The following is a 16797-nucleotide window of genomic DNA, read 5'->3' as shown; positions in this document are numbered from 1 at the left end:
CAACATAGTATTAAATTTTACTATGGAAATTCTTTATTTAATCTTTCTCATCTGGGTGAAATGTACTGATGTTGAAGAAATTGTCCTTTGAAAAAAGCACTTTGCATTTTATTTAGCTAAACCTGTGAAGATTCCTGGTGTCTGTATTCTTGGTGACTTGTAAATTAACCATTCAAGGTCTTCGTTCCCTGCCCTAACCTGCTTTTTGAAGTTGTCCTGGTAACTAAGAAAGATGGTTTATTGCTTTCTAGTTAACTTTGTTTCTTTGGTCAGTAACTATAGTACTGCCTTTACATCCTTTCTTCCAGTAAATGATCAGACTGATTGGTGTATTAGATATTGATTCTTAAATGAATAAAAAGGATCGTTATGGGAATGGGTCAAATAATTTATTCTTCCTTTTATTTTATTTATGGAGATCTTATATAAAATGTATGTCTGCATGAGCCATATAGCAGTCTGCACTTAGAAGTGCTGAGACTGGTCTGTGAGGCTGTAGTAGGAGTCACAAGAAGTGTAAAGAAAGGAGGAGGGTGTGTCTCGGTTATGTTTTGCTAAGGGCCACCTCTGTAAACACCTGCAGAAGTTGGGGTCTTAGATCCATACCAGCTCCCTCTTTGGGTCGTTCTCTATACAAAGCTGGATCACAGGACAAACAGGACAGAGAATACTGTAAGGTCGTTGTTATTTACTGAAGAAATCAACCTGATTTTGTGACTTCATGTTCCTTCTACTTGGTAAGGTTGGTGCGCTTCTGCGTGATTTGCAGAGTTTTTTTTCTTTCATTGTTTCAGTGTCAGGTTTGGCTCTGGTTGTGGCTTTAAATAATTCTGTTATGTTGGCACGTTTTCGCAATCTTTCTCTTCTATTGGGTCAGTTATCTGCTTTAGATGGTTAAAAAGGAATATTAACTTAGTAGAGTATTTGCTCATGCTTTAAATTCTGCTTAGAACTGCTAAAAAGTGGATATTATAACCTATAGAATAAGAGTGCGTCCTGTTTACAAATTTTACCTGCACTAATTCGGTGCTTCATTGTTTTAAATGACAACTCTATGCTCGCCTAAATAAGCAAGCAAATTATAAAGAGTTGTGTTATTTGGAATTAAGGCAACTTTTCTATTTGAGTGTGTTAGGTAAAACCTTGATTGAGTTGCACTGAAGTAGTACAAAAAAGATAACTTTCAATAATTGTTCTAGAGAAAGCTCATAAATTTGAAGTAGTCAATAAGGATTAATGAGAGTGTTAAAATGCCAATGAAATGCAAGTGTCAGTCACAGGAGATTACACTGTGGAACAAAAGTGAATGATCAAAAGATGTATTATCTGCAAGAGTTAATCTCTTAGGCTATGTTCCACTCAATTTACTGTATTATTTCTGTATTCTTTGTTATACTTGAGGTGTTCAGTTACACAGCAGCTTGGTCAAAATCTTTAAAAAGCTGTGTGAAATTATACATTATTTGAATTATGCTAATATTTGGCAAATGTTAGGCCTTTCTTGTTTTGGCTTTACAAAAGACAAGGTGGTCTTTTCCGTGTCCTTTTTTTCCAGTTTGCAAAGCGTGAGCTTTCAGTCATCTGAGCTTCCGTTACCTAAAGTCTGTAGATACTACACTGTGCAGTCCACAGAAGAGGTGTTTTATAACCTAATCACAAAACTAACGATGAATCAGTGGCAAGTATTCACCTGGCTTCCTTTTAAGCAAATCATCCTAAATATGTAACCCAGCCACCTGATACAAATAGCTTCAAAATTGGTGTGTAGTACAAGACACAATTATTTGCTCAGATCCAACAACTTTCAAGTACTGAATTCTGAGACTCCACAGTCTGCAGATGACATGTTGTGAGGATGTTAAAGAACAAAACAAATACTTCAGATATTTCAAAGTTGTAGTCTTGAAATGTTTGGTCCCAGATTTTGAAGCATGGTCTAGAAGTAGTAAAGGATAGCTAGGAAATATGTAAAGCATTGTATTTCAGATATGTTTCAAGTTCCCTCTACTTCAGCTGGAATAGAAACTTGTAGTTTTTAATCATGCTATCAATGTTTTCGTGATACACTTGGAAGAAAGCAGGCGACAGTGATAGGTTTTTTGCTTTGGGATCAAGGCTTTTAAAAATTGTTAGACCGTTTCTGTCCATGGAAGAACATACCTGAAAGCTTAGTTGCTGCAGAATTGTTGGTTTGGAAATGAAGCATAAGTTATGTTTTATTTTTCCTCTCTCTTTTCAGGGGAATTTTTTCTCTGCTATGATCCTCAGAAGGATTACTGGGGATTTTTGACCCCAATGACTGTGCCTAGAATCCAAGGCTTGGCAACTGTATACAATGACTCCATCTACTACATAGCTGGAACCTGTGGAAACCATCAACGTATGTTTACCGTAGAGGCCTATGACATTGAACAAAATAAGTGGACTCGAAAAAAAGACTTTCCATGTGATCAGTCCATTAATCCGTATATAAAACTCGTACTCCTCAAAAATAAACTCCATCTGTTTGTCAGAGCTACTCAAGTCACTGTTGAAGAACATGTTTTCAGAACCAGCAGGAAAAATTCGCTCTACCAGTATGATGAGGTTACTGACCAGTGGCAAAAAGTATATGAGACTCCAGATAGGCTCTGGGATTTGGGCCGGCATTTTGAATGTGTTGTTGCTAAATTGTATCCACAGTGTCTTCAGAAAGTTATTTAATTTTTGGTTTTTTTCAGTAACAGGCCTTAGTGATTTCAGTGGTAATCTGATGCTAGAGAAAACATGTCTTAAAAGAAAACAAAGAAATTCTGTCAGTATTTATTGTAAGCTGAAACAGACAGTTTTTTGTATATGAGGATGGGTGCTCTTTAAAGGTTGCAGTCTGGGGAGGGAATTACTGGTTCAGTTTCATATTTACTGATATTTTCCTGGGAAATGAGAAGGAGGTTACAAAGTGCAATTATCAGCATTTTTTTTTTCTGGTAACACTTAATCATGTCATACTAGAGGGGTGTTTTTGTGGTAAGAGCAAATTAGGTGGAAGAGCCAGGATAACTATGCACTACAGTGAAAGAAAATCTAGCGTTAATAGCTAAGGATGTCAAAGATGTTTTGAAGTGACTTTTGGTTTTTTTATTTTTTCTCTTTTTTTTTTTAATACGGGTAAAATTTGAGGCAATATCACTAAGTTGTGGGGGTTTTCGTTTGCTTGTTTTAATTTTAGATTGAAAGTACATAGAGGAATGGTAGATCCTGATTCATAATGATCTTTTTCTGTACTGTTTTTGAAGTCTGCTAAGATGTTTGTGATGTTGTTTGTGCACTACAATTTGGGAGGAAAAACTCAAGCTGGAATTGGAACATGGAATACCTTTGCCCTGGACAGAGGCTTGTTCAGATTACTGTACCATGTCCTGTCTGTGGATTTTTGTTAAATTTGAGATTAATGATAGTGGGGGGGAAAACCCCAACACCTGTTTTCTGCCACTTAGATGTAGTGCTGTAAATTTTTTTTTTTTTTTAACACTGCTTAAAACCTTTTTTCCATCCCATAAAGGGCTTTAACCCAAAAGTTGATGGTGCTAGTACACTTTCAATACTTGTTTGTCTGCTATGGGCTGGTCTTATGCTACTGTTTAAGACAGCCTGTTATTTTTCATGGCGTGTGTGTCTGTTTTCAGGCCCTGTCCTGTCATCATATTGTCTTTTTTAACATAACATTTTTACTGCAGTGGTGTTCTTGCACAGAATGGTGACAGGATTTGGCCTCAATAAAATAGTTGTGGGGTTTTTTGTGGTGGTGGTGGTTTTTGGTTTTTTTTTGTGTAGGGTCTTCATTCTGTTTCTGCTAAAATACAGTGCTATGTGCAGAGTTGGCATATGCTCCAGTAATTTGGAAAAGTGTGGCTTAACTTTACAAGTTGTTCTTCTTTTCTCCCCGCAATCAAACTCTCAAATACCTTCTACTTCATTCTGATCTATAATGTGAAAATTTGCACTACTGAGCTGTCTTCATTATCCAGTGTATTAAAGCAAAATTAACAATAAGTGTCCATGGATTAAATAATCTTAAATGCAAATACAGAATAGGGATCCAATATATTGCAAGACTTTTCTCTATGTATTTAACATTTAGCTTATTTTTAAGAAGTAAATAAGTTCAAAGTTCAGCCTCTACTTCAGTAGTGAAAACTGGATTGAAAAGGGAAAAGGTGAATCCTAAAATGTGTATCAGCTGTAATTTGACAGGTTTAATTTCTTACAGCTCTATTTTTTGCAGAGCTGTGAGTGTGTTATCTTACTCTTCCCTATTTTCTCAAATTGACCGAAGTAAACCAGTTAACTTGAAACAGCAGTGGCCATTGCTGGCTGTAAGTGCTTACTTACCATTATCTGGCTTAACAGCTGATATTTCAGTGAGCCAAATATTTAGCTCATTGTTTATCCCCCTGGCATGGCTGAGGATTTGGATAATGTTTGTTTACTATGTAGTCTTACTGTTCCCAGATGGAATCTTTCTAATACACAAAAACACTTGCCTGGTTCTATTTCTTAATTCTTGCACAAAATGTTTAAAAGGCAAAAACAAACAAAAAACTGTGAAATGAAAAGGAAAAAAAAAAGCCTCTTTGCATTACATACCTCATCTTCCAGAGACTCACCAAACCGCTTCTTTCAAATACGAGCGCCTGATTTTTTTTTTTTCTGAATTTTTTTTTTAAGTTGAAGTTGACAATTCTTGGTAAGACTGCATTTTCCAGCAGTGTTGAGGTTTGTTGTTTGTTTGTTTTTAGTTTTCTTCTGGATACTGTTTTATATATATCCATAGCCAAGAGTAAGAGAGTTTTTTCAAGTACAGCTAATTTCATTTTTAAAACTATCCTTAGTCCTTGGCTAGCTCTCTTTGCGCTGTTGTAGGCCTCTAGCTGCAAGCTTTCTGAAGCACCCTCCCTAACAGTGTTGCATTTGTGTGTAAAACAATTTATTTTTTTTTGCAAAGTGTTATGTAACTTTCCTTTTTTTTTTTTTTAGCTTGGTTGAATATTTACAAGATTACTTGCTGCTTTTTGACAATCTATATTTATTTAGTAGAACAAATTTCAATATATTACTTGAAACTATGAAATAGAATTGAGTTAGCAATTGACTGGTCATGTGATGTATAGAAGTACAATACGCTGTGGTTAATTCTGCAGTAGGTTTGTTAATTTTGTTTATCTGCACTAAAGTACGAAGATCTCCATTCTGTTTAACCATTCAAACTGAGGGTGTGATCCAAGTCTGTAATGTGTTTAAAAGCTAAATCCTGGAACTTGCTGTGGGAGTAGAATATACTAAATCTTGTGCATGAGGAGTTTGTCGAGACAGTAATGTAGCTGTGACAATTGCCAATTCTAAAATGCTTCTGCATTATGCTGAAAGTCAGATTCCTGGTAAAGTTTTGCTTTAGAGTCAGGCTTAAGTAAACTTGCACAGCACAAAAAGAAAAAATAAATAATTGCACCAAAGGTACGGATAATATTTAAACAGTAATCTGTACATTTTTCCCACTTGGTATTTTTTCTGCGTTTGTTTATTTCCCTTTATTAAATGAATTTCTAGCATCATAAGGACTTACGTGAGTGTAAATCTCTTTTCCAAAATATTAGTTACTTTAGAAGGAAATATTTTGTAATTTCCACTTGATTCCATCAGTAAAACTTAGAATAACTAAAAGCAGTTTTGGTGCACCAGACATGCAGTGTGTGTATGTTCTACAAGAAATGGAAGAGCTCCCTGTTCGTGAGGCTGTTTAGAAGTGGCATCCAACATTCAGTGCTCAGGTATGTTAGTAAGAAGTACTGTAGTCCTATGAGGGCAAATGTGTGGATTTTTAAACATTTTGCCATAATTGCACAATTTTGCATTTTTACTTAATGTCATGTTATGTTTCTTAAAATAAACCTATTGTTGAAATACAACGGAGTTCAACTGGTTTTGTGATAAATCTCTTGTGTGCATTTTAGTGGAGTAAATTTCTGAAAATTAACCCAATGATATAACTTTTCGGTGCTTGTTCAGTTCTGTTTCTGCTTGTGCATCCCAGCTGTATGCAATGAACATGGGGTTTTTTAAGGCAGCACTAAGCTGTTGAGTGAGGTGGAAGGTGCTTTTTTCTGCTTTTTTGTCTTATTCTTTGTGGCTATTCGGGTCTAACTTCTCGTTTGCTTACACACAGGTGACACCATCTTTCTCTTCCCTTCCTCCTAGCTTTTGGCTGGAGCTGAGATCCCAGCAGGAATGTCAAGTAGGGCTTTCCAGTCTGATAATGCCGTATATTGAAAAAACCTGAAACACTTTGTAGTGAATGTCCCAGCACCCTTATTCAATAGGGAAGTTACTTCCCAGGTGGTAAAAGGGATGGAGAGAGCACAGTGATGTTGGTTGCCAAGGAGTCTGCTGCAGAGCTGAGAAGGAGAGGCCTCATCTTCTCCAGCTTTTTAAGCAAAACTCCAGCATTATTTGTGGCTTCTGATCTAGTGATAGTGCTTGGCACATCCGCTTGTAAATTCTGCTTTTTGAGAGCCTTAGCTCCCTTTCAGAGACTAACGACTTCAGTGGTGATGCTGAAGTCATTGCAGCCCAAGAAAACAAGGAGTAGTTCTCTTGTTTGTGAAGGTCCTCCTCATGTTCTTGCAGGTGTTTTTTCCACCTGCCCACTCCCCCACCCTCCCCTCACCCCCGACCTATCAACTTGTCCAGGTGTGATTTGAAGACTGTTCACTTGGTTAGTTTGGTCACAGCAGAAGCAATTGGGGAGTCTGGGCTAGTGGCGGGTGTGGTGTGGTTGTGTGTGCTCGGATTAACGCTGCCACGTGTGGTCAGTAAGTTGGGCTGAGTTGGCTGCCCATGCCCTCCCTGCAGCAGGCTGATGTCGCAGGCTGCTTGTAAGCTATGCCATGTGGTACCAGCTTTCTGGAGACTGCTGCATGACAATCCTAACCTTGGGTGAGTTTGTCCTGACAGATGCGGGTTCCTGGTCACCAGTTCAGAATGTTACATGCCCTCCAGTCAGACCGAATAGCAGGCAGCAGCTCTCCAGTTCCAGCATCCAAGGGTCCCAGTCGCTGTGTACAATCACTGGCTTATTTTGTGTGATTGTGGCATTGCTCCTCATAGAGTTGAGTTCCCTTTCTCCAACCTACAACAACATGTACCAGACAATCCTGATATCTTTTCTGTTTGCAGCCTCCCATTGCTGGGAAGACTTCTCCAGAGAAATTAGTCAGCAGAGCAAAGGCGCTGCTTGTGTCCCTGTGTCTCTGTCCAGATCTGCAGTTGTTAAAAATCAGCAATGCATCCCCTTGAAGACATAGCAGAAAAAGTGATGAAGCCAGCACAGAGGAGGTAGGCTTGCCGTTTAACTTATTATAGTGGGCTGAATAATTCAACAACACACACTAAACTATATGTGTTCTCTACTCGCTTCCACATCCAAGGGCTCCGCTGGGGCCATGAAATACTGATGGCTGCTGTTAGGCTGGCAGGTCTCGCTAGATTTGGCTGTACTTTCATGCTGTCTCTGGAGTTTGCTAATAAATTAACGACTAAGAGTCCAAGCTGTCCATCCCCAGCATGGAGTTTGCAGTTGTAGTTAGCAAATACCTGCATGGTAAAAGCATCCTAACCTAAGTCTGCCTGTCTGCTGTCTCCTTTGGAGCACCTTTGCTCTATTCAAAACTCTAAGAACTTATAAGGGAAAATCCTCTAGTGCCATGTTATGGTTTTGCAATATGCTAGTATGTAATGAACTGTTAGGATTTAAAGAAATCAAGAAAGAGCTGAAGCTGACAAGAACAAAAAGAGACCTCCCTCTGTGATCCCCAAGGGAAAAAGTTATATCAAAGCAAAGTAACAAGAGACTGCAAAAGAAAAAAAAGACAACCAAATTGCATCAGGGTCCTGGAGACAAGTCGAATTAACTTGGGGTCCACAGTTTGGACAAAACTAAGTTTCAGAAGCTAACTGGAATTATCTCCTTATAAGGGTTTTTTTAACTGGAGGGGGAAAGAAACTAAATGGAGCATATATAGCAGAAGCCTCAGTGAGCACCTCACTCTTCAGATACATCTGAATGGTTCTTGTGCTTTGCTGCACTGCTTATGGCTCCTTCAAAAAGATGTCAGGGTACCTATAAGTTTAGTAGCTGTTGTCTGGTTTATAAAAGATGTTTATGGACATGTCTGCAAACTTTCAGCTAAGTCATCAAAGTCATATCTGGAAGACACTCAGGGTTTGTAATGGCCAGGGAGAGGGACTGGAGCCAAAGCTGGGACAGGAGTAATTTGGCTATGTTCTTTGATTCTCTAATTTCTCTTTTGTTCTCATGGCAAAACCAGATAAATTAATTGACCTCCCGTGCCTCGAATTTCCTAGTGGCTCTTGTGAAATCCTCTTAACTCTTGGCATGCATTATAATGTGAAATAATGCACAGCAACAGATGAGAGAGCTTTGCATGCTCAAATTAACCTATTGAGGTACGAGGAGCATTAACAGCTACGGGAGCAGTTTTGCCACAGTTTTGCAAATGATTATACTCTATAAGCATCAAAGAGGATTTTCCTTCTTTAGACACCAAAGTGAATTCTGGTGTATTTTGCTGAAGAGATAAATAGAGGGGCACTTGAGAGACTGTTTCTGTCCTGGGGCTGGCAGTGGGGGGGTGGAATTATTTTCTGGCCATCTTGATTTTAATTTCAGCCATCCTTTGGGAAGCAAGGCATGTTATTTTGGCAGCATTTGATGGAGGAATCGAACACACCAAAACAAAGTAGCACTATGTAAATGAAATAATTCACCAGGTTTGTTCCATGGCAGTCCACTTCCTTGAATCCCTACTCTGGTTCTTCACAGTCCCAAAGCTGTGAAGAAATACACTTGTGCATACTGTGTGTAGGGTAGTATCTCGCAGTTGGGTGCTCATGTGCAGTCACTAGATGGAGAAATAACCACCCAGGCACTGCTTTCTCCTTACCTCATTGCAACATGTACTCCCCTCTTTGCCTCTCAAAGGGGGAAGAATTAGATCAACAAAGCTAGAACCTGTCCCCTTTCTTAACATCTAGTTAAGGCCCCATGTGCCTCACTGCTGATTTACCTGTTTCTGTACTTTATACAAATTATAATGCAAATACACACTGTAAGAGGCAGGTATTGATTAGCTAAGTTTGCATGATCAAGCTACAGTTTAACGGGTTATTTCATGAGCAGCAAAACTAACTGTTATTAATGTGTCTCTCTATAGTGGATTTTCTGAAGCACAACAAAGGTTGTACAAGTATGTCAGCTTTCCCTTACAGGAGGTAGCAGTGGGATCTCTCTTCTTTTTAGCCACCTAATTGTACACAAAATCTGTACAGATTCTTAAATCTTCAAAAGCTTTGGCCCTGTGCAAAATGTAATTTAAACCAGACACTATCTCAGAAGTTGAGTTGTGTGTGGTAGCAGATAGTGACGGTGATTGAGCACATATACAAAACCCTAAATACTGTGTTTCCTCATGGAAAAATGCTACAATTCCCCACTTAGTCAAACCCAGCCAAATGTTCTTTGTTTTTTGGAGGGCTGGGCAGCTTCCTGCATGTCATAAGATTTGAGTAAAGAAGGTGTAGATCTAATGGAAGAGGAATTGCTGGGTGAAATTCTATAAAAATGGGTCACAGGCTTCTCCTGTGTGCTGCTGCTCCATACGACTGTGGACCAGGACACAGCCTGGCCCCATGACAGGTTAATGGGAGAGGAAGCCCCGTGCCCTGATAGCCACAGTTACTGTTCTTAAAGAGTGGAATCTGACCTGTTAAAAGACAGTCTGTGCTTATTTATATTTAAAGTGTCACTGAGTACCAGCGATGATAACACACCAGTAAAACATCAACTGAAATAGTATCAAATATATGCATTTAAATGAATGCTCTCTGTTCCTGTGTCTCCATAGAGCTGGATGTGACCTCTGTTCTGCAGCTCTTACTTTCGCAGAAAAGTGGTGGCATCCAGTCCAAATTTAAGAAGAATGAACTGTATGCTTGGTTTATGCCAACATTTTATTATCTTTTAATGATACATATATAGCTGTTGCTTATCTGTAAGCTCAATTCTAGATTTCATTAGATTAATTAGTTTGAAGTCAAGATGGTGTGTGATGCATCAGCTGCAGAAAAATATTTGCAGATAAATTTTGAATTACTTTATTACCTTCAAGTTTGATTCTGTTCATATTCCTTCAGTAACAGATTTCTTCAAACATTCTGAAAAATAAGTACAGGGGCAGGAATATTTGGTGAACATCAAATTAGTCTTCTCCCACAGCCAACAAATGAAGTGAAGCGCTTAAACTGTATTTACTCTTCACATTTGCATTTTGCTTTTATTTAAACAAAAGATCTAAAAGATATACCACATTTTACAGTGTATAGAGAGCAAGTCTTAAGAAGAAAGAGCCACCTGATTAGTCATTCAAACTTTTTTTTTTCCATAGGCCAATGGAATAGTGAATGAGAGTTCCTGCTGCTCTTGTCCGTCTCAACCACCAATGGAAGTGCCCAAGGTTTTCCAAAGTGATTTTTGAAAAGCAGTTTCAATAGTTTGAATTGCTATTGCATCTGAAGTGCATACCAATGGTCACAGCCCAATAATTATCAGCAGAAAACCTTTGTAATTTAGGCAATTGCTATTAACACAGAGGTGAAGGAAGGACAATATAATTTAACAAAGTCTAAAATGGCTCAGAGCCAAGGGAAATATGAAGGGTCTGCAAGAAAAGGAGAAAGTGCGTTTTTGGAAGAAAAAGCCCAGCAGTGTAGAAGCTACTTAATTTTAGAAGTCTAAAGAAATTTCAGCTTTTGCAATGCCATTAAATTTTTAAAATAAAATTATTCCTAAAGGTGTAGTGTTGAAAGAGAAGACTCCTGTGAACCGAAGGTCTGGTGTGATTGCAGTGTCTTCAGTAGGCAGCTTCTGATGACCTCCTACGGGACAGAGCACAGGGGACCACATGCCTCTCGAATGATCTGTAATGAATTCTCATAACAGCATTTAAAAACTTATTTCTTTTAGAAGACATAAAAATTCCAGATATGCCTGTTTTATTTCTGGTTGTAAAACATTTTTAGAAATAATAACTGGTAGAAGCCATAACTGGTGAGGTAGAAAGAGCTGGAACATAAGATTGATCAGACCAAGGTATGTCCGATTGGTATTCTCCTCCTGACAGTGAATTAATGGTGGATACCTGGGGAGGCAAGAAAGGAGTGAGCTGTCAATATTCCCCAGTTGTCAGCAATTTGCAATCTGCAATGCCAGAGGTGGCATCTTTGTACTTAATAGCCCTCGATGGATTTTTCCCAAGAATTTATCTTGCTGCCTTTTGACCATTGGAGACTTTAGCATGCTGTTACTATTGGCTGGTGGAAAACCCTTTCAAGTGGGAAGTGTGCGCTTTGTGTCCTGTGTTTGTGAGAAGAACATCTGAGCTGGCTGTGGTAGCACTGGTAACAACCTTTCTTATTAATGCGAACTGGGAGCTAGTGCATGGCTTTATGCATTTGTTGTGTCCTTGCAAGGAAGATATTTTTGCTGGGACGACACAAAATAGCGCGGGTGGCTGCAAGGCAGGAAATTTGGGCTACGGTAGGTGCTGACTTGCAAAGTTAGCTTGAATGAATTACTTTTCTCTTTGTTTACCTTTCTGCTGAGTTTTCTACCCGGATTGGACAAGAACATTACCCTGGCCTGCCTATAGTCAGCTTTTTTTCCGTTTTTTCTTGTACTTAAATAGTGTGTTGCAGCATCTGGATTATAAACAAGGCAGAGGAATGTTTTAAATCCCCTGAATGGGGATTTGCAATGTAAGTCTTGTGGAAACATTCCTACTGAAATTGGGTTATAGAAACCTTTTAAAGCATGGATTCATGTTGTGGACATGGCTCGCTCACCAGTCCAAGTCAACCGCTCGGTTACTGGCAAGAAATTCAGAAACTTTCTGTACCCCCTCCCCTCTCTCTAGGGTGAAGTTTACCCCTTGCTAAGTATTGCCATGGCCTGTGAATCCCTTCCTTTGTTCTCAAGTGATCAAAATAAGTCTGACGCAGGATTTTAGGTGACCCAGAGGTCATGCAAGAGAATTGCAGCCAGAAGGTTTAAATTGCTATAAAAGAATGGGCAAAGATGGGGCTTCTCCATATGCAAATTTCCCTGGAGGAGAGCTGGAGCAGAGCCTGCAGAAATGTGTCATGAGAAACAATAAGTTAATATGTACAGGGAAGAGAAGAAGGAAGGAAAAAGGAGATCTGACAAATAATTTATTAACATCCACAGAGATCTGAGAGAGGCCACAACTCAAAGCCCTGCAAATGAGGAGTTCACCCTGAATTTGTTCCTGGTGGGCGACTGGCCGTCCCTGTCCACGAAGGCTTGGTTACTGGGGGATGTGGTTGCCTTTGGATGGAACTTGAGGGGTCGAGTGGCAGGGGGTGTTGCAAGTTACAGAAAGGTCTTATGTCTGAGGATACAGCCTCTGATCTCAACCTTTGATCTCAACTGCATCTAGGGTGGGGGAAGAGTTCAGCAGATGACTTAAAAAGCTGAGCAGGTTGCTGCCAGGGGAGCTGGCAACCAGAGTGACCGAGGGAGGGGAGTCCGAGTGGTGCCACCTCTGCCGAGGAGAGAGCGGTCCCACTGAACGGTCAGTGAGTTTGCATGTCTGGTGCATGGTGGCTTGCTTGGGTCGAGGGAAACTTGGCACCAGGGAGTCCCAGGATCAACAGGTGAAGCTGCATTAGGCTTGGTTTGGATTTGCCATGGTGTTCTCACTTAACAACAAAAAAACCTCCCAACCAAATAAAATAAATGTTGTAGAAAATGTCGTATAGTCTAAGAATAGTCCTCGGTTGATTTGGCTTATGGAATGGAGGACTGTGATGGTATGTGTTTGTTCTAAAAGACAAAAGTTCAATAAATTAAGGAAAGAAGATGTTGATATCAACTGGATTGAGATGTAAGGGCTTTGATTGTGCCATAGAACTGGAATTTCTTTATTTTGAAGTTGTTGATAGCAAGCTCAGCCAAGAAGAGGGTAGAATAGGGGATAAAGAAGATCCAGATGTGACCACTGAATAATTAACTATAAAAAAGTAATGGGAATAAACCAGGAAGCCTATAGGGAATGGTGGATGTAGAAATGGGAAATCCAGACATATATAACTTCATAAAAACAAAATGGGGTTAAAACAGGAAAGCCTGCAAGTGAATTTGAGTCAGACCATGGCTATAAAAAGGCAACTCTCACAATTTCCTCTGCTACAGTAAAAGGTGAATAAAGAGATGGGGGTTTCAATGCTCTCCGAGTAAAGCCAAGATAAAACCTGTCAAGGATGGGGTGAGATGGGACGATCACAAAGAGGTGACAAATGAAACTCCACACACAATGGAACTGGAGACCAAAAACTGAAATGTAATGATAGAATCATAGAATAGTTTGAGTTTGAAGGGACCTTCAAAGGGCATCTAGTCCAACCTTCCTGCCATGAGCTGGTGCAGGGCAACTTTAAGGTGACAAAGCTATGGCTAAGAGGGTGGTAATGAAAGGGTGATGCCCCATGAGAAAAAGGTCCTGGGCCCCCTTTAGGGCTGATGTCCCCACAAACCATAGAGATGCCACAGGAGAAATGAGGAGAGAATGTGAATGTGACACCTTCCTGTCTGTTCATTGACCAGGCTATTAAACTCTGTTAAAATAATGCCTAAAGTTCGGTTCCTCCAAGTCAGCCTCTGGAAGCCTTGCTTTGCGGTCAGGGAAGTAAGAGTCAACTGACGTGATTTTTAATTTTTAGCGTACACTACATTTTCATTTAACTTCAGTTCCTCTCTCTGGTTTTCTGTATTATGCCAGAATTTGCCTTGATATAGAAAAGCTAGACAATGAATTTGATACCATAATCTGATTTTATGCTAATGTCTTCTCAATAAATCTCCCATTAAACAGAAAATGAAATTAAAGGAACAAATATATTCATAATGTGAGACTTTTAAAAGTGGTGTACAATTAGGCACAGTTTTACAAGCATAATGAATTGGTGGTAATAAAAAATAACCTTTTTTGTTAATACCTGAAAATATATTTAATGTTCAAGCTCAACCTTTTTAAAGGACTACTGAAAAATATTTGAATTTGAAGGACCTGAGAATTTTTGCATATCCTAAACTTTGGTGGATTGTGAATACCAAACATAACATTAAATAAGGAAACATGTCCTCACTATGCTCTCCCCTTAATCAATTTTATTTTGTGTAATTTCAGAACCACTAGGATATGTCAATATTTCTGTGAGCTTGCTGTTCTCCATAATGCTGGAATGGCCTAAACTGGGTAGAATAACTAGAGTTTTTTCTCTACTGTTCCAGTAGTGTCCTCATACTTACAGTTTGAATCCAAACTTGATGCACTCTCAAATAGATGCAAATTACATTATACTTTTCCTAAGGTGTTTTGGTTCTGTTTTTGTTTTCCTTTTTTTTCTGCAAGAAAAGCAAAGGTCCTCCTCTCCCCGGTTAGCTGAACTACTTCTGATGTTCAGCAAAATGTGTCCAGCTGATACCTGGGCCTGCTCCTTCCCATTAGCTCTGATGCCCTTTCATATCAGCTTCACTTGCTTCTGAGTTTGTAATATATAAAAGGCAATAAACCACCTTTTATCCACAAAGATGCAGGTGCACCTACCTGGCATTGTTTGCTGTGGAACCTACTCCTCTCCCCTCTGGTTTAATGTCTTGACCTTGAGAGGAGATTTGTGCATTAACTCGGGAGAAGCACACGGGTTTTACTTTTCTTTTTACTCTTTTTATGTTAATGGCCAGGGAAAATGGGAAGAATGCGAGTGAGTGAATGCCCTCTTTGATCTGCGTTGCTCCTGAGCATAATCTGCTAACCTGGCAGGCACAAGAGGAATTGCTGCCCCTAAGTAGGGAGAAACTTCAGCCACTTTGCAAGCAGTTGCTTGCAGTTTACTCGTTGGTTTGGGGGCAGCGAGTGGCTGAGAGAGCCTTGTCCCCCTGCAGAACGGGGCAGCTGGGCACGGTGTGGGGCCGACCACTTGCTGCTCACGTAAAAGGAATTATTCTTTTAAGCCCAGATAACCTGAAATTGTAAGGTTTTCTACCCGTATCTGAAAAATACACAATGAAGCGTTTACCCTAAAAACAGTACAACTGTGGCATCTGGCTCTCTACAGAGGGACTGCGACAGGAGCAGCCTCCAGAAGCCATCTCCTGAGGTGAGACACTGAGCTACCAGCTGGAGCTGGGAGAGAAAATGGGGACGTTAACGTCACTTGTGAATAAGGACTGTCCCAAACACGGATGCTGTGGGAGTATTTTGAGAGGGCGTATTTAAAATACAGTTGAAAGGGCTGGACAGCGTTATTGGAGAGGGAAGGGTGATTTTGGTTTTGTTCAAATTGAACAATAAAACTGTTAACAGCCAGCAAAAGTTCAAGAGTGGGTGATAGTCTGTACCTCTGATTTATTTGACTACACTTTAAAATGATGCCTGACTGTACGATACGTGTATTCTGTAAAACGCACATACGCTTTGCTCTGCAGGACACCAGGAGGTGGTTTTTGCTCTGAAATCTGGATTGACCATGTCTCCTCCGGTCCCTTCAGACCTGGGCTACGTACCCCCCGATGGCGGATGGGGCTGGGCAGTGGTGTTTGGAGCTTCCATCTCAGTTGGGTTTGCATATACCTTTCCCAAAGCTTTCACAATCTACTTTAAAGAGCTTCAGGCTGTTTACAGCATCTCCTACAGCCAGATTGCCTGGATAACGTCCATCATGTGTGCTACCACCTACGGAGGAGGTAAGTGAAGCAAGACTGTATTTTTCTTTAGAAAAGAGGAGGTCAGATCTCTAGACCAAAAGGGGATGGGCAAATATATTTATTTAAGAAAGGTCTTGGAAAGCTCTAACTACAAGTTTGGCTTTCTGTTTTCTGATGATGTGCATTGGCAAAACATAGAAAACCAGTACCGCTGAGTATTTTACTGACAACAGATATGATGTCACTAATTCTTGTTATTTCACCAGAATCTTGCGATATGTGGGTGGAGGCTTGGCTATGGTGGAATTACTTGAGTCTTGGACAGTTATTTCATGCATATTTAGTATTATGTCTTTTATTCTTTTAATGTTTTTGGCTTTCGTTTTGAAACAAAAAATGTTTTACTTGCACTCATGATTGATTGTAGAGAAGATGCTGGAAACTTGAAACCTGAAGTTTTTGCTGATGAACAGGCACAGCATACATGCGTGTAAATCTTAAGGTAGTTTGTAAATATGTTTTTCCCTAATTCTGTTGCTAAAATGTTGCTGAAAATAATTTGTTACGAGGTGATGTTTTAGACTTGTCCCTGCAGAATCTTTCTGAAAGGACAAATGTGTCCACCAGTTAATTCAAGTTAAAATGTTCCCTGAGTACTCACACCTTGGCTGCAAAAGTTGCCATTGTGCAGAGGTCGTGGGAAGGTATGGCTTGTCCTCGTAATGAAATCACCATGGGGATGTTCTCAGAGGGACGTTTGCCTCAGATACTGATGCCAGGTATCAGTGTGCCACTTTGATCTGAGCAGCTGGTGTGTACCTTGCTGTTAATGGTTAGGAGAGGACCATCTTGCTTTTAGGTTGCTGATGCCTGTGAGGTGCAGCTGCTGGAGGTGGTTGCTGGGCTCTCAGCAGAACCTTGGTCAGTCTTAGCTTGTTTTGCAAGGGTGAAATGTAAAA

The 16797-nt window shown here is 39.8% G+C and overlaps 2 protein-coding genes across 3 annotated transcripts in view; both read left to right on the top strand.

Annotated features, from left to right (window-relative positions):
- KBTBD8 (kelch repeat and BTB domain containing 8) overlaps positions 1-5893 on the top strand; it is a 34821-nt gene extending 28928 nt beyond the window's left edge. For both annotated transcript variants that reach the window (XM_065642546.1, XM_065642544.1), the window contains exon 4: positions 2240-5893. In XM_065642546.1, coding sequence (XP_065498618.1) covers positions 2240-2703 — 464 coding nt within the window. In that variant the 3' untranslated portion in view covers positions 2704-5893. The remainder of the gene's footprint in view (positions 1-2239) is intronic.
- Positions 5894-15660: 9767 nt separating this feature from the next.
- LOC135993103 (monocarboxylate transporter 2-like) overlaps positions 15661-16797 on the top strand; it is a 35634-nt gene continuing 34497 nt past the window's right edge. The window contains exon 1 of the mRNA XM_065642719.1: positions 15661-15877. Within this exon, the coding sequence (XP_065498791.1) occupies positions 15661-15877 (217 nt within the window). The remainder of the gene's footprint in view (positions 15878-16797) is intronic.

This window comes from Caloenas nicobarica, chromosome 11 (genome assembly GCF_036013445.1).
Source record: "Caloenas nicobarica isolate bCalNic1 chromosome 11, bCalNic1.hap1, whole genome shotgun sequence".
NCBI classification, from domain to species: domain Eukaryota; kingdom Metazoa; phylum Chordata; class Aves; order Columbiformes; family Columbidae; genus Caloenas; species Caloenas nicobarica.
Note: the sequence above shows the minus strand (reverse complement) of the source record. Positions and strands in the feature narration are given on the sequence as shown.